Source organism: Natator depressus, chromosome 19 (genome assembly GCF_965152275.1).
Source record: "Natator depressus isolate rNatDep1 chromosome 19, rNatDep2.hap1, whole genome shotgun sequence".
NCBI classification, from domain to species: domain Eukaryota; kingdom Metazoa; phylum Chordata; order Testudines; family Cheloniidae; genus Natator; species Natator depressus.
Window position 1 is genome coordinate 4,995,643 of NC_134252.1, and position 20,219 is coordinate 5,015,861.

At 46.1% G+C, this 20,219-nt stretch overlaps 1 protein-coding gene across 1 annotated transcript in view; it reads left to right on the forward strand.

Moving 5' to 3' along the window:
* The window catches only part of CSMD2 (CUB and Sushi multiple domains 2), a 536,547-nt gene that overhangs the window by 376,564 nt on the left and 139,764 nt on the right, over positions 1-20,219 (forward strand). Inside the window, exons 26-29 of the mRNA XM_074934462.1 lie at positions 9,251-9,453; positions 13,550-13,741; positions 15,974-16,112; positions 18,193-18,380. Of these exons, the coding sequence (XP_074790563.1) occupies positions 9,251-9,453; positions 13,550-13,741; positions 15,974-16,112; positions 18,193-18,380 (722 nt within the window). The remainder of the gene's footprint in view (positions 1-9,250; positions 9,454-13,549; positions 13,742-15,973; positions 16,113-18,192; positions 18,381-20,219) is intronic.

Below are 20,219 nucleotides of genomic sequence, written 5' to 3' on the forward strand. Positions count from 1 at the left end.
CACTTGGGAGAGGCTTGGAGCAGAAAGGGTGGCACCTGGAGTTGTTGCTCAATGAGGCAAACACCTGCCTGCTCCCGGGGCTCCGTAGTTTTCACTGGCTTATATTCTTTAACAACAGTGGTTGAGAGAAAGAAGGAGGTAGCCGGTGTAGTAATTCTGTGCTCCTTGGTGGCATTCATCTGAAGATCTCAAGGCCCCTTATAAATGGGATTTGCCTACCTGACTGGGGACTAATTCATTATGAATGCCATTCTCCAGCTAAGAATATTGATGGAGCTAAAGGATAAGGCCCAAGTTTGCAATAGCATCCCATAATTTGAGGTGCTTCAGTTCTGGGGTGTCCAACCGGAGGTGTTTACAGCCTGACTTTCAGTCCCACTGAGCACCCACCTCTCCATGGGAAGTTAGTGTGAGCTGTGGGTGCTGAGCACCCTCTGGAAGTCAGGCCCTTGATTGCCTCAAATTGGGCTTGCTAAACGAGTTGGGCACTTTTTGAAAACTGGGGCCTACATGACTCCTCCAAGACCACACAGAAGGTCAGTGGCAGAGCTAGGAATAGGACCCAGAAGTCCTGCCTTCCACCTCCTTCCCCTCAGCAGGAGATAACTGTACTGTGGTTCATGTGTAGAACCACTGCCTCATTTGATTTTAGCTGCATTTTAATACATCTAATAGCGATTGTCAGAATGCAAAAATAATTGTCCTCCTCCATATTGTTTGCTACACCCGTTTGTTGTCTCCTGCCGTAAATGACACTGTCAGCTCTTTGGGGCACAGGGAAGGGAGGGTGATGGTAAGGAAAGTAAGGGCATGAAGTTACATGAGCCCCGGTTGCATTGATCAATTGTTCCCGAAGGTACCTAATCTGTTAAATTAATACATAAAATCAGCTATCCCTGACGGATGCACAAACCAACCATCCATCTGTTGACTCTTGTCTGATACTTCGATTGTAAGCTCTTCACGGCAGGGACTGCCTCTTTGTTCTGGGTTTTCCCTATGCCTAGTGCAATGGAGTCCAGGACTAGGGGTCCTAGATGCTGCAATTATTGGTCAGCCGGTCCCTTGTCATTAGATCATCAGGTTGTCATGTTGATGGCTCCCTGCTTAATGGTTGATCGTTTGTGAGTCGCTTCTTAAAGCTCCATTAGGAAGTAAGACACTGTTCCCGGTAACTGGAGAGCTTGTTGGGGTTTTCCTTTAACAGCTGGTAGGACAAGATGTTTATAGGAATTCCAAAGTCTTCCCTGGCTATACTCCTCCTCCTCCTCCCCCCCCTCCCTGCACTGCTTCCTTACATGTGTCTTTCCATCCGCTCTGTGTTCCAGTTGCTCCTGTGAATTCACTGATGAGTTTTCATTGCTGGTAAATTAGCCCTGAAGCAAATGCTATTGCGCTGAGATATGTGAGAGTGATTCCAGTGTGATCCATTCTTATTTTGCCTGAGTCTGTCCTTTTTTTTTTTTTTTTTTCACTTTGCTCAAGGTTCCTGCTTAGATAGATTTATGATTCAGCTCTTTTGGCTGCTGTCTGATTCTGTGGACTTCATTTCCTTGCTGAGTACATTGCAGGGTTTGTTTGGTTTTTTTTGTTTTGGACTGTTTGAGGGGGGCGGTTCTGTTCCACCTTGTTTGTTTATTGTTGCTTTAGATAAATGGGAACACAGCTAATGTTTCCTTGTTTTCTTCAGTAGACTCTTTGCCGAGATTTTAAGCCTACTATCTGGTCATTTTATTTTCAGAGGTTTCCTCAGCACAGCACATAGAATGGCATGTCTAGAGTTTGTCCAGTTTTAGTCTGATTTCATTGTGTCATGCAGTGTTTTCCCTGGTGATAATGTGGCAATGAAAAACAGGCAATTAAATGACCATACTGGGTCAGACCAAAGGTCCATCCATCCCAGTATCCTGTCTTCCGACAGTGGCCAATGCCAGGTGCCCCAGAGGGAATGAACAGAACAAGTGATCATCAAGCGATCCATCCCCTATCACCCATTCCCAGCTTCTGGCAAACAGAGGCTAGGGACATCATCCCCGCCATCCTGGCTAATAGCCATTAATGGACCTATCCTCCATGAACTTATCGCGTTCTTTTTTTAACCCTGTTATAGTCTTGGCCTTCACAACAGCCTCTGGCAAGGAGTTCCACAGGGTGCATTGTCTGAAAAAATACTTCCTTTTGTTTGTTTTAAACCTGCTGCCTATTAATTTCATTTGATGATCCCTAGTTCTTGTGTTATGAGAAGTAGTAAATAACACTTCATTATTTACTTTCTCCACACCTGTCATGATTTTATAGACCTCTATCGTATCCCCCCTTAGTCATCTCTTTTCCACGCTGAAAAGTCCCAGTCTGATTAATCTCTCCTCATATGGAAGCCGTTCCGTCCCCCTAATCATTTTTGTTGCCCTTTTCTGAACCTTTTCCAAGTCCAGTGTATCTTTTTTGAGATGGGGTGACCACATCTGCACACAGTATTCAAGATGTGGGCAAACCATGGATTTATATAGAGGCAATATGATATTTTCTGTCTTCTTATCTATTCCTTTCTTAATGATTCCCCACATTCTGTTCACTTTTTTGACTGCCACTGCACATTGAGTGGATGTTTTCAGAAAACTATAGTGGGGAGGGATAGCTCAGTGGTTTGAGCATTAGCCTGCTAAACCCAGGGTTGTGAGTTCAATCCTTGAGGGGGCCATTTAGGGATCCTGGGGCAACAATAAGGGATGGTACTTGGTCCTGCTGTGAAGGCAGAGGACTGGACTTGATGACCTTTCAAGGTCCCTTCCAGTTCTGTGAGATAGGTATATTTCTATATTAAACTATCCACAGTGACTCCAAGATCTCCTTCTTGAGTAGTAACAGTTAATTTAGACCCCATCATTTTACATGTATAGTTGGGATTATGTTTTCCAGTGTGCATTACTTTGCATTTATCAACATTGAATTTCCTCTGCCATTTTGTTGCCCAGTCACCCAGTTTTGAGAGATCCTTTTGCAGACTGCTTTGGACCTAACTATCTTGAGTAATTTTGTATCTCCTGCAAAATGTTTTCACCTCACTGTTTACCACTTTTTCCAGATCATTTATGAATATGTTGAATAGGACTGATCCCAGTAGAGACCCCTATTTACCTCTGTCCATTCTGAAAACTGACTATTTATTCCTACCTTTTGTTTCCTATCTTTTAACCAATTACCAATCCATGAGGGAACCTTCCCTCTTATCCCATGGCAGCTTACTTTGCTTAGGAGCCTTTGGTGAGGGACCTTGTCAAAGGCTTTCTGAAAACCTAAATACACTATATCCACTGGATCCCCCTTGTCCACCTGCTTGTTGACTCCCTCCAAGAATTCTAGTTGATTGGTGAGGCATGATTTCCATTTATAAAAACAAAGTTGTCTGATGATTTTGTTCGTTAGTATAGTTTCAACCAGCTTGCCAGGTCAGGCTTACCAGCCTGTAATTGGCGGGGTCACCTCTGGAGCCCTTTTTAAAAATTGGCATGACATTAGCTATCCTCCAGTCATTTGGTACAGAAGCTAATTTAAATGATAGCTTACAGACGACAGTAGTGCTGCAATTTCACATTTGAGTTCCTTCAAAATTCTTGGATGAATACCGTCTGGTCCTGGTGACTTATTACTGTTTAGTTTATCAATTTGTTCCAAAACCTCCTCTAATGACACCTCAATCTGGGATTGTTCCTCAGGTTTGTCATCTGAAAAGAATGGCTCAGGTTTGAGAATCTCCCTCACATCCTCAACCATGAAGACAGATGCAAAATATTCATTTAGTTTCTCCGCAACGGCCTTATCGTCCTTGAGTGCTCCTTTAGCATCTCAATCCTCTAGTGGCCCCACGGGTTGTTTAGCAGGCTTCCTGCTTCTGATGTACTTAAAAAAAAATAGCTATTATTTTTCGAGTCTTTGGTGAGCTGTTCTTCCAATTCTTTTGGGGCCTTCCTAATTATATTTTTATACTTCATTTGCCAGAGTTTATGCTCCTTTCAATTTTTCTCATTAGGATTTAACTTCCACTTTTTAAAGGATGCCTTTTTGCCTCTCACTGCTTCTTTTACTCTGTTGTTTAGCCATTATGGCTCTCTTTTGGTTCTCTTACTATGTTTTTTAATTTGGGGTATACATTTAAGTTGAGCCTCTGTTATGGTGTCTTTAAAGTTTCTATGCGGCTTATAGGGATTTTACTTTGGGCGCTGTACCTTTTAATTTCTGTTTAACTAAGCTCCTCATTTTTGTGTAGTTCCCCTTTCTGAAATTAAATGCTACAGTGTTGGGCTGCTGTGGTGTCTTCCCCGCCACATGGATGTTAAATGTAATTATATTATGGTCACTATTACCAAGCGGTCCAGGTATATTCACCTCTTGGACCTGATCCTGTGCCCACTTAGGACTAAATCAAGAATTGCCTCTCCTTTTGTGGGTTCCAGGACTAGCTGCTCCAAGAAGCAGTCATTTAAGGTGTCAAGAAACTTTATCTCTGCATCCCGTCCTGAGGTGACATGGACCCAGTCAATATGGGGATAGTTGAAATCCCCCATTAATGTTGAGTTTTTTATTTAAATAGCCTCTCTAATCTCCCTGAGCATTTCACAGTCACTATCACCATCCTGGTCAGGTGGTCTGTAATATATCCCTAGTGCTATAGTCTTATTATTCAAGCATGGAATTACAATCCCTAGAGATTCTGATACAGTTTGGTTCATTTAAGATTTTTACTTCATTTGATTCTACGCTTTCTTTCACATTTTGTGCCGCTCCCCCACCAGCGCAACCTGTTCTGTCCTTCCGATATATTTTGTCCCCTGGTGTTACTGTGTCCCATTGATTATTCTCATTCCACCAAGTTTCTGTGATGCCTATTATATCAATATCCTCATTTAATGCGAGGCACTCTAGTTCACCCATCTTATAATTTAGACTTCTAACATTGGTATAAAAGCACTTTAAAAACTTGTCATTTTTTAGCTGCCTGCCATTACATGATGTAATTGAATGGGACATTTTTTCATTTGATGGTTTCTCATCAGATCCTACCTGTATTTTATTATCTTCCATCCTCTCCTCCTTATTAGGACAAAGGGAATCTCCATTTATAGATGCCTGTCGGCTTTCCATTTTAAATGAAGGAATGAAAGGGGCTGAACCCTGATGTATTGTCACTTTGTGCTGACAGCTCCCCTGGTTAACAATAATAATGACAGTATCTTACACTTAGATAGCCCTTCTTATCCTGGAAGGTCCAAAGTTCTTTGCAAACTGTGTGTGTGCAGCCATCATTTCACATCTTTTTGAAGCAGAAGGCAGATGGCCATTGAAAAGTGTGCTGCTATCTGACACAAGCGTTTGGGACAGGAAGTGAAGCAGGATCCAATATCTAATTGTAGCAACATGGGAAAGCGTTGGATAAGTAGAATGGAATTTGATCAGGGAATCAGGGTCACGAGTTAACCCTTCTGCAAAGTTCCAGAGGAACTTTAAGAGGACAAGTGGACAGAACCTCTGTCTCCCATGGAAAGACGCACCACTTCTGCCACCACACTGGACCATTAGTTCAGTCCTGACTCTGAAGTGGAGAGCCATCTACTGACTCACCGACACCACTTCTTCCCAGGGTCTCTGCTCCGAGTGCTGGCCAGGCATGACCCTGCTCACCTTACAAGGACAGGCGAGATAACAGCCCACAGTGACAGTGGTGCAGGCAGTAGCATACTGGGAAACCTTTGATACAAGGCAGGTGAAGCAATAAAATATATGGCGCAGAGTAATGTGATCTGCATTCAGAGTATTACAATAAATACCAAACTGAGAACATTGTTAATTTCCCTGGCTGTTGTTTCTCCTCTTTCCTCTCCATTCCTTTCTAACTGTATATTTTGGAGAGCTGGTCATAATTTCTTACTATACAGATATTCTCTTGGAACTTATTCTATCAGCTGATTGCATTTAGCTTTGTAATAACTAAAGTTTTATAAACGATGGTGTCCAAAGCAAACTTCAGTACAGGGTACATCTAGGACAGAAATCCACCTCATCTGCTATGGCACCTTTTGCCTGAGCGTCCCAGAACTCGGTCTCAAAGGAGCATCGTAACACCTCTGCGAGGAGGTATTCTTGTCTCCATTTTGCAGATGGGGAAACTGAGTCATGGGAGTTATGGGCCTGATATAAAGCCCACAAAAGTCAGTGGAAAGACTGCCATTTACTTCATTGCAGAACCTAAGGCACTTGCCTCAGGTCACACAGCAGAGCCAGGAACACAACCCAGATTCCCTGATTCTATGAGCTGGTGCCCTTAACCATAAGACCATCGTTCCTCACCCTCCTAGTTGTCTGCTCGCCCTCCAAGGAAGTCAAGGTGAGGGGGGGCACTGCACACCTTCCAATCCTCTCTCCCTGGGGTGTTCCCTGGCATGCAAAGGGGCCACTCCTAGTCCTCCTCACCTGGGAGTTGAAGCCTTCAAAGTTGGTTTAGATGGGAGGGAATTTGAATGAGGAGAAATTGGGGGTCACCTCTCAGAGCACTACATGGGGAGCAGAATTATAGGCTGAGAAGTTATAAGAGGAAGCCAGTAAAATGGTGGTTGTTGGCATTAATATAAGGTAAGCTAGGCATGCTGCCTAATAAATAAGCAGAAGAGCCCAGGAGCTGAATTCCTCTGTGTTTTAATCAATATTTCATTGTTTTTCCTGTACAAAATTATTACATTAAAACAAACATAACAAGCATATTAAATAAAAGCCTAAAATGCAGAACCCTCCCGAGTAGTCAATTAATAATATCAAATCACTGACTAACATATATAATGCATTACTATAGTAGTAACCATTATCTTGCATAGGGAACTAAAATATTAAAGCGGCAGCCAGGTGCCACTACCTCAGGAGAAATGAATAAAGCAAAACAAACAAAGGAAGTGAAGCCCTTGAAAATCAATTGATTGAAAATCTCTCAAAACCTTTAAGTGCTGCTATTGTTCCTTCTCCAAGCTGGTGGATAGAGGGGGCGCTGGAGGAGCCGGTATTCCCAGTCAGCGTTAAGAAATGGATTGCTGTAACTATTTTAGTGGGCAGAACAATTATTCTGAGAACATGGACATCTGCAATTCCTCCCTCACACACAGACCGGCTGAGTGAGCTCTCGACTACTGCATTACACTACTGGGGAAAATGACTTTGCCTAAGAGAAACGCTTGGAAAAAATATGAGGACATTTGGTCACGCAAGAAACGATTGCCTCCATTTGCAGCTTGGTGTGTATTAGTCCCTGATGCTCACAGGCTGTGTTCTGACTTATTTTTTTTGTATTTAATCACTTTAATAACTGATGCCCTGCATGATCTCTATAGATTCAGGGGTTTTTGGTTTTCGGTTTTCCTCTCCAGGTTTTATAAATAGTGACATTGAATTGTGTTGTTTATAGGCCGTTTCCCTCTTGTGCATATATTTAGAGGGGGTTAGGTTTTGTTACGTGTTTGGTATTTGATATAAAAACAATAAAAATAGAGTTAAAGAAAAGGGGAGGAAAAATCAATTGCGCCCCAGGGACCTCGCCCATGTCCATTGCACATACCTGCCCTGACCACATGTGGGGCAATTCCTAAAGTTTTAGTGTTTCACTTGAGTGTGGCAAAGGATTCAAAGATGGAAGTAGCACAATGAAAGGAGAGAAGGAATGAAAGCAGGAAGAGAGGAAGATTAGGGAGAGGTTCATACGTTTGCTCCCCCATGGTTTCCCATTTCCACAATCACCTGTTACTTGGATCAGACCCGTGCTGAAGCCTAATGGGAGCTTCCCAGCTTGCCCATTTCCTTCTGTGCCCTGCTACCCAGTCCAGCCCTGCGCTGCACCATTACAAGAGTTCCCTGGCTTTTGTCTCTCCACTCTGCACTCCACTCACACCTGTGTTGCTCTGCTCAGATCCACCTTGCAGCATCACGCTTCCTGTCCCCTGACTCAATCCAGTGCTTTGCTACCCAACTCAGCCTTGCCCTGCACCTTTACAAGAATTCCCTTCATTTCCTGTTTTCCGCAGTGCTCCCAGCTCAGCACTGCGGAATGTTCCAGAAGATCCTTTCCCATCTCCCCTGTTTTACCCTGCTCCCCATTTCAGATCTGCATTCCAGCATTCAGGATCCACCCCCCCGCCTTTATCAAGAGATGCAGGCCCGTGACAAAAAGCTCTTCCACTGGGAAGCAAAAGGACAGCCAAGTTTGACTCACACAACATAGGGATGATATGTGAATTAGATGCATGCACGTCAATTATCTTAAAGGGTCCCAGCACATTTCCTCTGGGTTTAGAACAGCTTCCCCGTTTTACTCTGTTTGTCTTTATCTTTAATAAAAAGAGCTCAAGAAAACACTATTGGATGCACCTTGGCTGCCCCTTTACTGCTCCTCCACAATTTCCTTACACTTTTCTGTGTCAGCTTAACTTTAGTCTGTCTTAGGGTTTTACCCTCCCGCCTGTCACCGTAGTATCTGAGCACCTTGCACGTATAATCAATGGCAGTAGTGAAGTCCCTAGTGGAGACGTTCCCACTGACTTCAGTGGGGTTTGAATCAGGCCGTTCCTCTCTCTGGAGAAGAGTTTTAGGATTGTTTAGAGATTTTGGATGCCCAGCTAGACATACCATGAAGGGGCCTGATTTTCATAAAGCGCTGAGCACTTTCTCCGATGGAGTCACTTTTCATCTGTAGCTCTCAAAGTGTTTCACAAGGAGGTTATCTCTGTTTTACAGATGGAGAAGCTCAGAAATAGAGGGGGAAGAGACTTGCCCTAGGTCAACCATCAGGCCAGGGGCAGAGCCTGGAACAGAGCTCAGGTCACCCGAGTTCCCATCGGCTTCCCTGTCCATTCGGACGTGCTGTCTCTTATTGGCATCAAGCCCATTTTTAGCTGCATCCACAAAGGACACAGATTGTGCTGTAGTCAGGCTGGATCACCCTGGAATGGCCATACCAGTACTTTTGCCCTCATGTAGGATGCCATTTTGTTCTCAAATGGTGTCCTCCACTCAGCGTGGGGTGTGCGAGGACACACAGAATGGAGGACTCCATTGGGTAGAGCAAAATGGCGTCCTCTACTTAGCTTGCGTGTGAGGTAACATTGACAGGGGTGTTCCAGTAGTTGCCCATTCTGGACTACACCGCTGGATGCCTACCCCCGTACTTGGTTTGCAAAGGATTCTCATGAGCGTTTGTTCCTTTTCCTCCACGCAGTCTCCATTTCACGGTTTTCCACACGGAGGAATTCCACGACGTTCTGAGGATATGGGATGGGCCGGTGGAGAACGGGATTGTCTTAAAGGAGATAAGCGGCTCCAGCTTGCCCAGCGACGTCCACAGCACCTTTAACTCCATCGTCCTTCAGTTCAACACTGACTTCTTCACCAGCAAGCAGGGCTTCGCGATTCAGTTTTCAGGTAGGCACCACGAAGACTCTGTTTCCTCAGGGTTGTACAGGGCTGGTGATGAACAGACACGCACACCACTTAGCGTTCATTGGGCTGGCCACTCCATTAAGTGTCGCTGCTGTGTGATTACCGTAATGTAACGTAACTAGGAAGAGCGCTGCATTCCATTGCGCCGTATCCAGATTCACCGTGGTGAGCTTGTAAATGGCACAGCTGATCATGGGAAATACGTTAGGAGGAATTGCGGGTATTTGTCCCCACATTCCCACAGCTCCTTGTGAGGTATCCCACGGTGCCACAATGCACAGTGAAAATTTCCCGCAAGGTGATGCACCTGCAGGCCGCATGGAGGGCACTGGGATGCCTACCCACAGTGCACCATGCTTTTGCCAGTGCTACCTGAGGCTGCGTGGACACAACACCGTGGCACAAGGAGCCAAGTGTGAGTGCACTCCACTGGAAATCGTTCGGTTGATGGAACTTTACCAGTGCAACTTCAGTGTGTAGACAAGGCCTGAGAAGTTGTGTCCAGTCTGGTGGCCCTATTTGTAGTGTTACGTGCAGTGAGGGGTGGAGACTAACGCGAGACCTATGCATTGTATTTTGAAAACATAACTGGTGCAAGGTATGTCACACCAGTGCAAACCCATTTTGCACCAGTTTAGTGTGTCTGCACTGAGGGGATTTGCACTGTGATGTAATTAAACCAGTGCAAATTTCCCTAGGCTAGACAAGCCCAAAGGGGATTTTGCTTTGCCCAGAAAATATTAATGGACTGATTTTGAGAGGCACTATGCCCCCAAACAATGGGAGCCTCATGCTTACCGCATGTCTGAAAATCAAGCCATAAACATGGTGTCTCGTGCGCACCTTACGTGCTGCACCAAATCTGCAGATGGGAAGCCAGGCCAAGTTTTGAAAATGACTAATGATTTTCGCTTCCTCCATTTTTTTGGTGTCCAATCTGAGACACCTTAGAGGGTCCTGATTTTCTGAGTGTGGGTGCTCAGCAGTTTCTGAGAATCAGGCCCCTTTATGATGACCTAGGTTGGGCCCCCCCCCCAAAATTGAAGCAACCCAAATCAGTAGTCAGCCTTGAAAATCTTGGCCTTAGTCTGTTTATAGCCCAGAGTTGTTGTTTTGTACAGCGTCACTGTATATAACGGACATGGCCTGACCCTGTGTTCGCTGAACAGGCCCTGAGCCTGCAAACCCTGATGCACGTTGATTTCAAAAGGGCTACTCAGGGTAGTAACATTAAGCCTGCACAGACCTGTCAAAGAGTGAGGGCCATAGTCTGTAGCTGTAGCAGCAAGGCAGGGATGTATCAGTTTTACTGCAGTAGCCAGGCAGCAGTGGTCCTGGATAGCTGAGTGGTGGCTTCCTCGGTAGCTAGGCAGCAGCTCTTGTCTCTGCTTCCAAGTTGTTTTGCTAGCTGAGGGTACGATTCTGCTCTTGGTGCCCGAGTGTGGGCTGGATAGGGGCGTGCATTGCAGGGGGAGCCCTGCAGGCGAATCCTACCTGAGTCAGAACTCCTCCTGGGAAGCACAGGGCAGAGAGGTGGCCCAGGGCCCTTGGAGACGATGCTGCATCTTCTGTTCTATGCCTGGCTTGCTGCATGGGCTGGAGTGGAGCAGGCCGATTTTCCTGGCTCACCCTAACTGCTGTGGGGTGCTGGAAGAGAGCAGGGACTACGCTCCCCAGCAGTATTTTGGCCAGCTTCTGCACCAGGGTAACAAAGTGAGATACAGACTCCCTCCAGCTCCTTATGCTGGAGCTTGCTATAACCTGGCTCTGTGCAATTAGCAGAAAATAAGCTCCAGGCAGCTGTCTGATGTAGCGCTGCAACCTTATTTACTACTTCTTCTAACAGCCTTTGTTCATAGGGCGTGATCATGTAGCCAGAGACCTGAGCTCAAACATACAGGCTGGGATCTGGTATAATTTAAATATATATTTATATAACCTCCCCTCCCCCGTCCCCAACTCCAACACTAAAATGCATGAGGCTAAATAGTTTTATTGCCATGGGGACATGACGGTGCAGATCCTCAGCTGATGTAAATCAGCAAGGACGTCAATGGAGCTATGTTGATTTACAAGGACTGAGGACCTGGCCCATTGTATTTTTTTTCTGTTGCCTCGTAAGGACAGCTGCAAGCATGCTAGGTGAGCACGTCCAGTTCTAAAAGTTCAGGCTTGATGCTTCCCAGGGCTCGAGGCTAAATTCCTCTTCCGCGCAGTGACAGTGAAAGCTGCGAGCATATCAGCTTATTTTACAGCATATGTTTGACGCAAGGTTGTATAAAAATGCCGTGTAAGATTAGTGGATGCCTGGGTGTATTAAGTAAACATGTATGTGCAATGCATGATTATACATCAGACTTGCACTCTGTGTTGCACACTTGAACTTACCGTTCCCCGGAGCCTTTCCCAGCTGGAGGAACAGATGCTCACTGCAAAATAAAAGAGTGTGAGTGTGTGTGTGTGAGAGAGAAAGAACTTTAAGGGGAAACAGAGAAAAGAAAGAGGGAGAAAACTCATTGCTTGGCACAGTGTATTTAAAGAGGATAGTACAGTCATCACTCATCATCTGCATTATGCATCTTGGTTCTTCTCCCCTCCCATCACCCAGTTACTGCAGTTGAGTCAACAACACAGGATGAAGGATGATCTTGGGGTTCAGACACTGGTCTGGGACTTGGGAGGTGGAGGTTTATTTTGTGGCTTTGCCACTGATTTCTTCTGTGACCTTCAGGAAGTCATTTAGTCATTCTGTGCCTCCGTTTCCCCATCTGTAAAACCAGGGCAGCGCTACTTTCTTCCCACTTACAGATAGTGTTGGGATAAATGTATTAGTGTGCATGGAGAACAAGGAAAATATGGCAGTGGGTACCATGTTGGATCCTAGCAGAACAGATGTTCATCTCCCGCTCTGTTTTATGGAATCTGCACTTACACTGAATGCAGCAAGAAAATTAACATTTGCAGCTAGCAGAGTTCCCTGCCGCAGGCGTATCATTAGGTCAAATAACAAGACTGCCTTATTATAAAAGTCTGGATAATTTTCTGTCCAATATTTGCAGCGATGTAGGTTAAGAGTTCACAGATGTCAGTGCTTGAGAGATGAACAGATTGCCACAAGGATAAAGCAAGGAGGGTTTAAAGTCACAGTATAAACTGTGTACACTAGATCTAGCCAAAAATGATGGGAGAGGGACATGGTAGAAATAAATCCCAATTTTTCCCCAAAAAATTCAAAATTCCAAAATTGTGAAATTTGAAAAATGTTAATTAGCTGTATAATTTCCTGAAAGACTGGGAAATAATTTCCTAAATAGTAGAGCTGCTTGGAAAATTGTCATTATTTTTTGCAGAAATTTTTTAAAAAGTTTGTTTTATCAAAATTCTCCACGAAAATTGTTCCTACTCCTCTGGCCACCTCCCCCGCCACCTTAACCTTTTTCCAGGGACAAAATTGAAAAGGGAGGAAGAGACTGGGGAGGGGGAGAGATTGGAATTTTCCATTTTTTGGATTTAAAAAAAATCAAACAAAAGAAAAATTTCCAGTGAAGATTTTTTTTTTTAACTTCAGAACAAAACACCATTGTTTGTTGAAAAATGTTTTGGAAGGAAAAATCTCGATTGATGGCACTGCCATATTGCCTTCACAAATCAGGCCCTTCTAAAATCATGAAATATTTTTTTAAAGATGCATTTGGGGGCCGTCTTTCTCTTCTGGTTTGTGAGCCTTTAGATCACACGCACATTGCATTTTCCAGCTTTTCTCTGCATCCACAAGGTCTAGAAGCTTCCTATGCTTTTTTAATCAAAGAAAACCAAGAATGTCATGTGATCATATGACTCCAGGAGCTGGGGCTTTAAGAAGAATACCAGATAGTTTGAGAAAAGCATGAAAGTTGTCAACACTGCTCTTGAAGAATTTCCCCCACACCCCCAAAAAAAATTTTAATGGAAAAAATTCAACCAAAGCTTCATTTTCTTAGGCATAATATAGAATGTGCCACATATAGAAGGGTAAGCGAGGCATGGGGAGGTATGCAAACCTGTATTTATAGACTTGTTTGTTTTTTGATACTCCCAGTTTCCACTGCCACCTCCTGCAACGACCCAGGGATTCCCCAGAATGGGAGCCGGAGCGCAGACAGCAAAGAAGCAGGTGACTCCATCGTCTTCCAGTGCGATCCAGGATACACCCTGCAAGGGGAGGCCAAAATCAGCTGCGTGCAGATTGAGAACAGGTTTTTCTGGCAACCCGACCCTCCCTCCTGCATAGGTATGATCCATGCAACATTTCTCTAATTGTACAGCGAGGGGTCTAGATTCCCCTTGCTAGGGTGTGTTGGAACATTTTGCATATTGAAAGGGGTAGAAATCCCAACTGGTTTGGTGGATAAGTACAACAGGGTGCATAGGTTTCACACAGCCAGTGGCAAGGAAGGGGTTAGAATCCGTATCAGAACATGAGGACATCATAAGGGGTCTGTCCTGCCATGTGGGTGAGGAGGTAAAAGTGGCGAAACCTATCACCTAGCTACACTGTGCAATCGGTTTTGCCAAAGGGGTCTGGCATGCAGTCTGGCATTCAGAGCCCAGCGTGCTCATGATCCCTGAGCACAGAGAGGAAGGAGAGTGAGATCTTAGCTAGGAGGCAGGGGATTGTCTGGGCAAGCCAATTATTTTTGGTTGGGGAAGGACCTTGGTTGGGTGACTTTTGTGCAAGGAGGTAACTTATTCTGAATCACAAGAGAAAACTATCTGACATTGTCCGTGGGTTCATAAAGTCATAAAAGAAGCTCATGTTTTTTTCAATACGGCCAGGACATATAACAATTGTCATGCTACGCACATAAAAGCAATAAATGTTAAATTAGCTGGCTAATTAAATGTTAGCCAGATATTAGTCATCCTGTAACCTTTATTCATGTTTATGCAATGTTACCCCAAGCAACTTAAATTAATTAACTCCATTTCTTAAAACAGATTTAAAGCCAGCTGGGAAACTTTTATAACATGCCCAGAATTTGTTTGCTGCAGGACGTCTTGATTTTTGAAAGACTCTGTTAATAATCTCACATGGCATCATTTCTCTCTGATGCTGACAGACCTTCTAGTTGTCGTGGAGCTGTAACTAAAATCACAGTGTTGTGTATCTAGGTATCTAGCTAGTCCCCATTGAGTTCTCATTCACACTGAAAGCTGAGATCTTAGCTCTTCTTTCCAGGGAGCGGAACTGAGGTTAGATGATCTGGGCTAAGGGAATTCTCACAGGGAATTCTCTTCAGTGAAGGTCAAGAAAGAGCCCTAATGGTGGGTTGCTTTTGGAAAGAGCCCTGTTGATCCTTTTTTAGAAAATCTCCCAATAAGCTGGGGGGGGGGAAGAGCAGCAGCAAGGTTCTCTTTCAGTGACAAAGGGCTTTTGGAATTTTGGGTGGTAAGATGCTGTAAACGATTCTACAATAGCCTTACACTATGTTGCCTAATTCGAGCTGGTTGAAAAGTGTTTGGAGTTTTTTTCCCCCCAGTGGAACATTTCCAGGTTTTGGTGAAAAATCAAATCCTTTGATTCTGAAATACCTTTGCGGTGCTTCCGGGGAACCATGGGTCAGGTGTCTCATGCTTCCATTCTTCTCTCTAAACTGGGCTCCCTGGTTGGACGACATCTCTCATGACGCATCATGGTCTCCCCTTTTGGGCAGAGGAGGCGGAGCGTCTTGGGAGATGAAGTCCAGCTCGTAGAGGAGAACGGGAGTAGGTAGCAACTAAACTACAGCTCCCTTGAGATGCTGCAGCGGCGTCTCGTATCTATATAAATGTGTGTTTTGGGGTGTTCAGCTTTTTGACAAAAATATCAAAAATCTCCCCTGGAAAGCCGACACTTTCTGAGAAAAATGTTGTTTTCGTGAAAACCCAATTTTCTGTCATAAAACACGCTGAATTGGAAATTTTTTCAACCTAATGCTTAGCCTCCCTGGCAATGCAAACTAATTGTTAGTCCCTGACATCACGTGTTTTCACTTCTTGAGCAGGAGCCTTGATTTTGACTGGGAGCTGCCTAGATACATGGAACAGGAAGGCTCAAGGCATCTTTTCTCTCTGACGATCCATTTGTATCTCTTATGAAAATTGTAATCGGCTTGGACTCTCTCTTGCTATGTGTATGTCCAGTGCCCAGTATAACAGGGCCCCAGTCTCGGTTAGGGCCCCTCAGGGCTACTATATCACAAATAGTATCTTATCTCTCTGGCAGTCTAGCTGTCTGTCGTTCCATCTTTCTCTCTCCATATGGCTGTCTGTTGCCGTCTACCCATCCATATTTCCATCCATCTCTTCATCTCTCTACCCAAGTCTCCATCCATCCATTTCTAAATCTACCCTCCCCATGACTTCCAGGTGCACCTAGTCCACAGCTCAACCCAGAAGTCTAATTCCCACCACTGTCTGTTGTTTTCCCCATGTGGCAGACCATGTATCACTGTTCCCCCCCCCCCACACTTTCTTGTTTCAGCTCCCTGTGGAGGGATCCTGACGGGGCCGGCCGGGGTCATCTTGTCACCGCAGTACCCGGAGCCCTATCCCCCGGGGAAGGAGTGCGACTGGAAGTTAACGGTCTCTCCCGATTATGTCATTGCCCTGGTATTTAATATGTACGTACCCATGAGCAGCTCAGCTGTTCCCTTTCACTTCTGCCGGGACCTGTGGGGAGAGGGGAGGAGCTCAGAGGTGGGGCAAGGCCTGAGGTAATGGGCTTGTCATTTGCATCAACTGCTCTCTAAAGGGGCTGTCCTAGGGCTCCATGGATCAGTTTCCTAGAGAGCCCCTAACCAGACATGCCAAACCTGCGAAAAAAACGCAGAAATTGGGCTTGTTTTTGGCTTAATTGGCTTGTCAGTTGCTTGTTGGCTAGTTTTTGGCTTGTTGCTTGTTTGGCTTGTAGTGTGTTGCTTGTTGCAGCTTGTTGCTTCTGTTTTTTTATGGGCTCCCGGCAAGCAGCGGCAAGGGGAGGCAAGCAGGGGCAAGGGGCAAGCAGGGACACGGGGAGGGAGAGAGTCAGGGGTGCACAGCAGGCCCACCACCACAGTCCCAGACTGCACACCGGGGGGATCTAGTCACATAGAGTATTGGGGTTCTTAGGGATTGGCTTGTTTTGGCCTTGTTTTGAAATGGGATTAGCTTGATTTTTGGCTTATTGTGAAAGTCGGGGTGCTTATTTACTGCGTGAAAGTTGGCAACTGTGCCCCTAACCCGTGTCCAATAAAAGGGCTCTCCAAAGCAAAGAAAACCACTTATATCTGCCAGCCCCTTCTCTCTCCAGTCTCACCGAGGATGGTGTCTGGTTCCTATAGTTTTGGCTGATTTACTCTCATATTTAGCCTCAATCCGCCCTGTTGGGAAGAGGCTATGTGTATTCCGACCGCAGTCCTGCTTTATTTGTGCATGTATTTAAAGAGCGTAAACCCTGGAGCTATTGCAGAGCGAGTGTCTGCCATGCCCCCTGTGAGCCCCCTGGCCCTTCCAGCTCCTGTTAATTCATTAGCGGGTGTTTTCAAAGGACTGGATCCAAAGTGTGGCTGGATCAACAAGTTAATCCTTTGGGCCACACTGCCTGTGACCCATATGTAAAATCTGCACAGAAGCTTATGGACTCCTCTGCCCTCCAGTGCATGGAGAACTCAGCGAGAGCTCCCTCTTCCTGCTCACACCCACGCCTGTGTCAGCAGAGGAGGTCGAGCAGCCGGCCCCAAAGGCCAGGAAACAGGAGCTTGGTCAGAGTCACAGGAGACACTCAGGCTCCACTGGAAATGCCCTGACCCTGTCTCCCAAGAGCCCAAATCAGGGGACAATCAGCCAGGGTATCTCAACCAATCTCCACTGTGTAGATGCCACCTAAGGAGAGGGGCCTGTTGAGCCATACTGCCCTGTATCGCCTGAGGAGATTGACCACGGTAATTCCTGGACAGCATCTAGTGGAAGACAGAATCAGACTCAGGCTACACCTGGCACAAAGCTTAGGCTGGATCTGGAGCAAGACTGGAGTTAAAGCATTGCGGTGCTCAGCCCTCTGCTCTGCCTACAGTAACCCTGAGGTGAAAGGGGCTTCAAAGGGTCATCTTCCCAGGCCTGGGTGGCAGACTCAGGAGCAAGGTCTTGTCCTTCCAAGCAACAGCTGCTTGTGTTGCTGGAATCTTTGTCTAATGCTTATGCCCTCTCCACCTTTAAACCTTCCCCAGTACATCAAGGGAAAGAGCCGTCCTCTTGTGCTCCTCACCTTTAATTTGCACTTTTCGGTAACCGTGGTAATGGGCATCTTGAGAGACTCTCTGCATGGAAGAGCAGAGAATGGTGGCATTAGTAGATGTTGGTTTGTGCAGGATTTTTTTTTCCCCACCCACCACCAGAGCAGTCTTGTGGTTAAGGCTGGACAGAGGCTCTGGAGAGCTAGATTCAATTCCTACCACTGCTATGGGCTCTCTGGGAGACATCAGGCATGTCGGTTAGTCTCTCGGGACCTCAGTTCCTAATCTGTAAAATGGGGATAACAATCCTCCATTTCCTCCACCTGTCTGTCTTGCCCACTTAAATTGGAATTTTTGGTGGCGAGGCTGTTTCCTTACTGTGTGTCTGTACAGCACCTAGCACATTGGGGCCCGATGTTCTGTTAGGCCTCCCAGCACTCCCACAATACACGTAATAGTTCAAGCTGTGCTTGTTTTGTTTCTTTCCCAGCTTTAATTTGGAGCCCGGGTACGATTTCCTCCACATCTACGACGGCCCCAGCTCACTCAGCCCCCTGATCGGGAGCTTCTACGGCTCCCAGCTGCCCAACCGGATAGAGAGCAGCAGCAACAATCTCTTCCTGGCTTTCCGAAGCGACGCTTCCGTGAGCAATGCAGGCTTCGTGATCGATTATACAGGTAACCCGCCGGCCGTAGCATGTACCGTACTGTGCCGTTCTTCAGCCCAGCTCAACCCAGTGGAGTATGGGGGGGAATGGGTTTCGATGAGCATTGTCTTATATAATACTCTAGGAACAGCTGGCTCTGCCACTGATGCTCCTGTCCTCGGATAAGTCATTTAACTTCTCTGTGCTTCAGTTTCCCCAGCACTCTGAGATTTAAATGTAAAGCTCCATGTTAGATTCCCAGGGTGAAATCCTAGCCCCATTGAAATCAGTGGCAAAACTCCTACTGACTTCTATGGGGCCAGGATTTCACTGACAGTGCTTCCAGTTTCTCATCACCATTACACAGACCCTCGTATTTGACATGGGAGCATGGGGGCATTTCAGGTCCCTGATTGGAGAAGAACGGGGCAAACAGTTGTGTGGACTGGTCTGAACCCAGTCCGTTTCAACAGAGCCTGTATTTTGCAAACAGAAACAACCCCCTTTGCATGGACTAAGCTTCGGGTTCTCTTCTGAGGTCATTTTTTATTAGTATTATTTGTGTGGCAGTAGACCCAAGAAGGCCCAGCCTCATTGCGCTTGATGCTGAACACACACCAAACTGAAAAATAGCCCCTGCCCCCAAGATCTTATTTCCCCAGCCCTGCCCTTCGAAACATTCACAAAAAAGCTGCCAGTGAGCTGGGCTTGATGCTGCTCCCTTTGCCCCTTGTCTTTGCTCATTTACTCAGCTTAAATTAACGCAGTGTTGTTGTTTTTCCTCCAAACATCGTATGTTACCCAGCGCTGAACAATTTGGACGTTTGCTTGCCAGGCTTTCCTTTGCTGAAATGTTGCCAGTTGAGTTATTTGTCCATGTTGAATTGCATGGGCCTCCCACAGACCGTGCCTGGTGCACAGGCTGTGTGGCTGCAGTTCAAGGAGAAGACGCGGTTATGTCAGTGGGACATGGATAAGGCAAAGAGGGAAATGTCCTTACATTGCAGGCGGCTGGGTATGCCTCAAGGATTCTCTTTGTTGTTTGACATCTGTTCTCTGTGATGTGATATTCCCCACAGCTGGGGCTGGCTGTGTGAGCGTCTGGTTTGTGCTCTTTTCTGCCAAGTGCAGGAGAGCCAGGCTTGCCTTCCATGCACCAGCAGGGACTTAGAAGGTTGAGATGGCAGCATAGTCAGCCTCTAGGAAGTGGAGGGAATGCTTTGTGAGACTCGGCACCCGCACTTCGTGAAGATCAAAGCTCAAAAAAGGTCTCCTCTCCCTAAACTGGAAATGTAGGGCCTGATGCTAAGTGACTCCCTCCCTGTGCTCACAGCAGGAATGCAGGAGATGGGTTTCGGGTGGTTTTGAGCCACCTTTGCACTCTTCGTACTCTGCCATGCAGGCACCTGTCCACTGTCCAGTATAAGTTAGGGCATCCTCAGGGGTGCTTTAACTTACCCTTTGCTCCCTGTGTGGCCTGGGAAGCACAGAACTGATGTAGGTTTTGGCCACACCTCCAATCCACCCCCCCCTGCACTGGGGGCTGGGAGAAGAGACCGTGTAGGGTTTGTCTATACTGCAATTGAAGACCCACGGCACAGCCACGGCTGGCCCAGGTTAATTGACTCAGGCTCGCGGGGTATGGGCTATAGGGCTATAAAATTGCAGTGTTGATGTTCAGGCTGGGGCTGGGGCTGGAGCTGGAGCCCCAGCTCTGAAATCTGGCCAGGGGGAAGGGTCTCCAAACCCAGGCTCCAGCCCGAGCCCAAATCTCTACACTGCTAGTTTTAGCCCCGCAGCCTGAGCCCCACGAACTGAGTCGGCTAACCCAGGCTCTGAGACTCCGTGCTGGAGGTTTTTTTACTGCAGA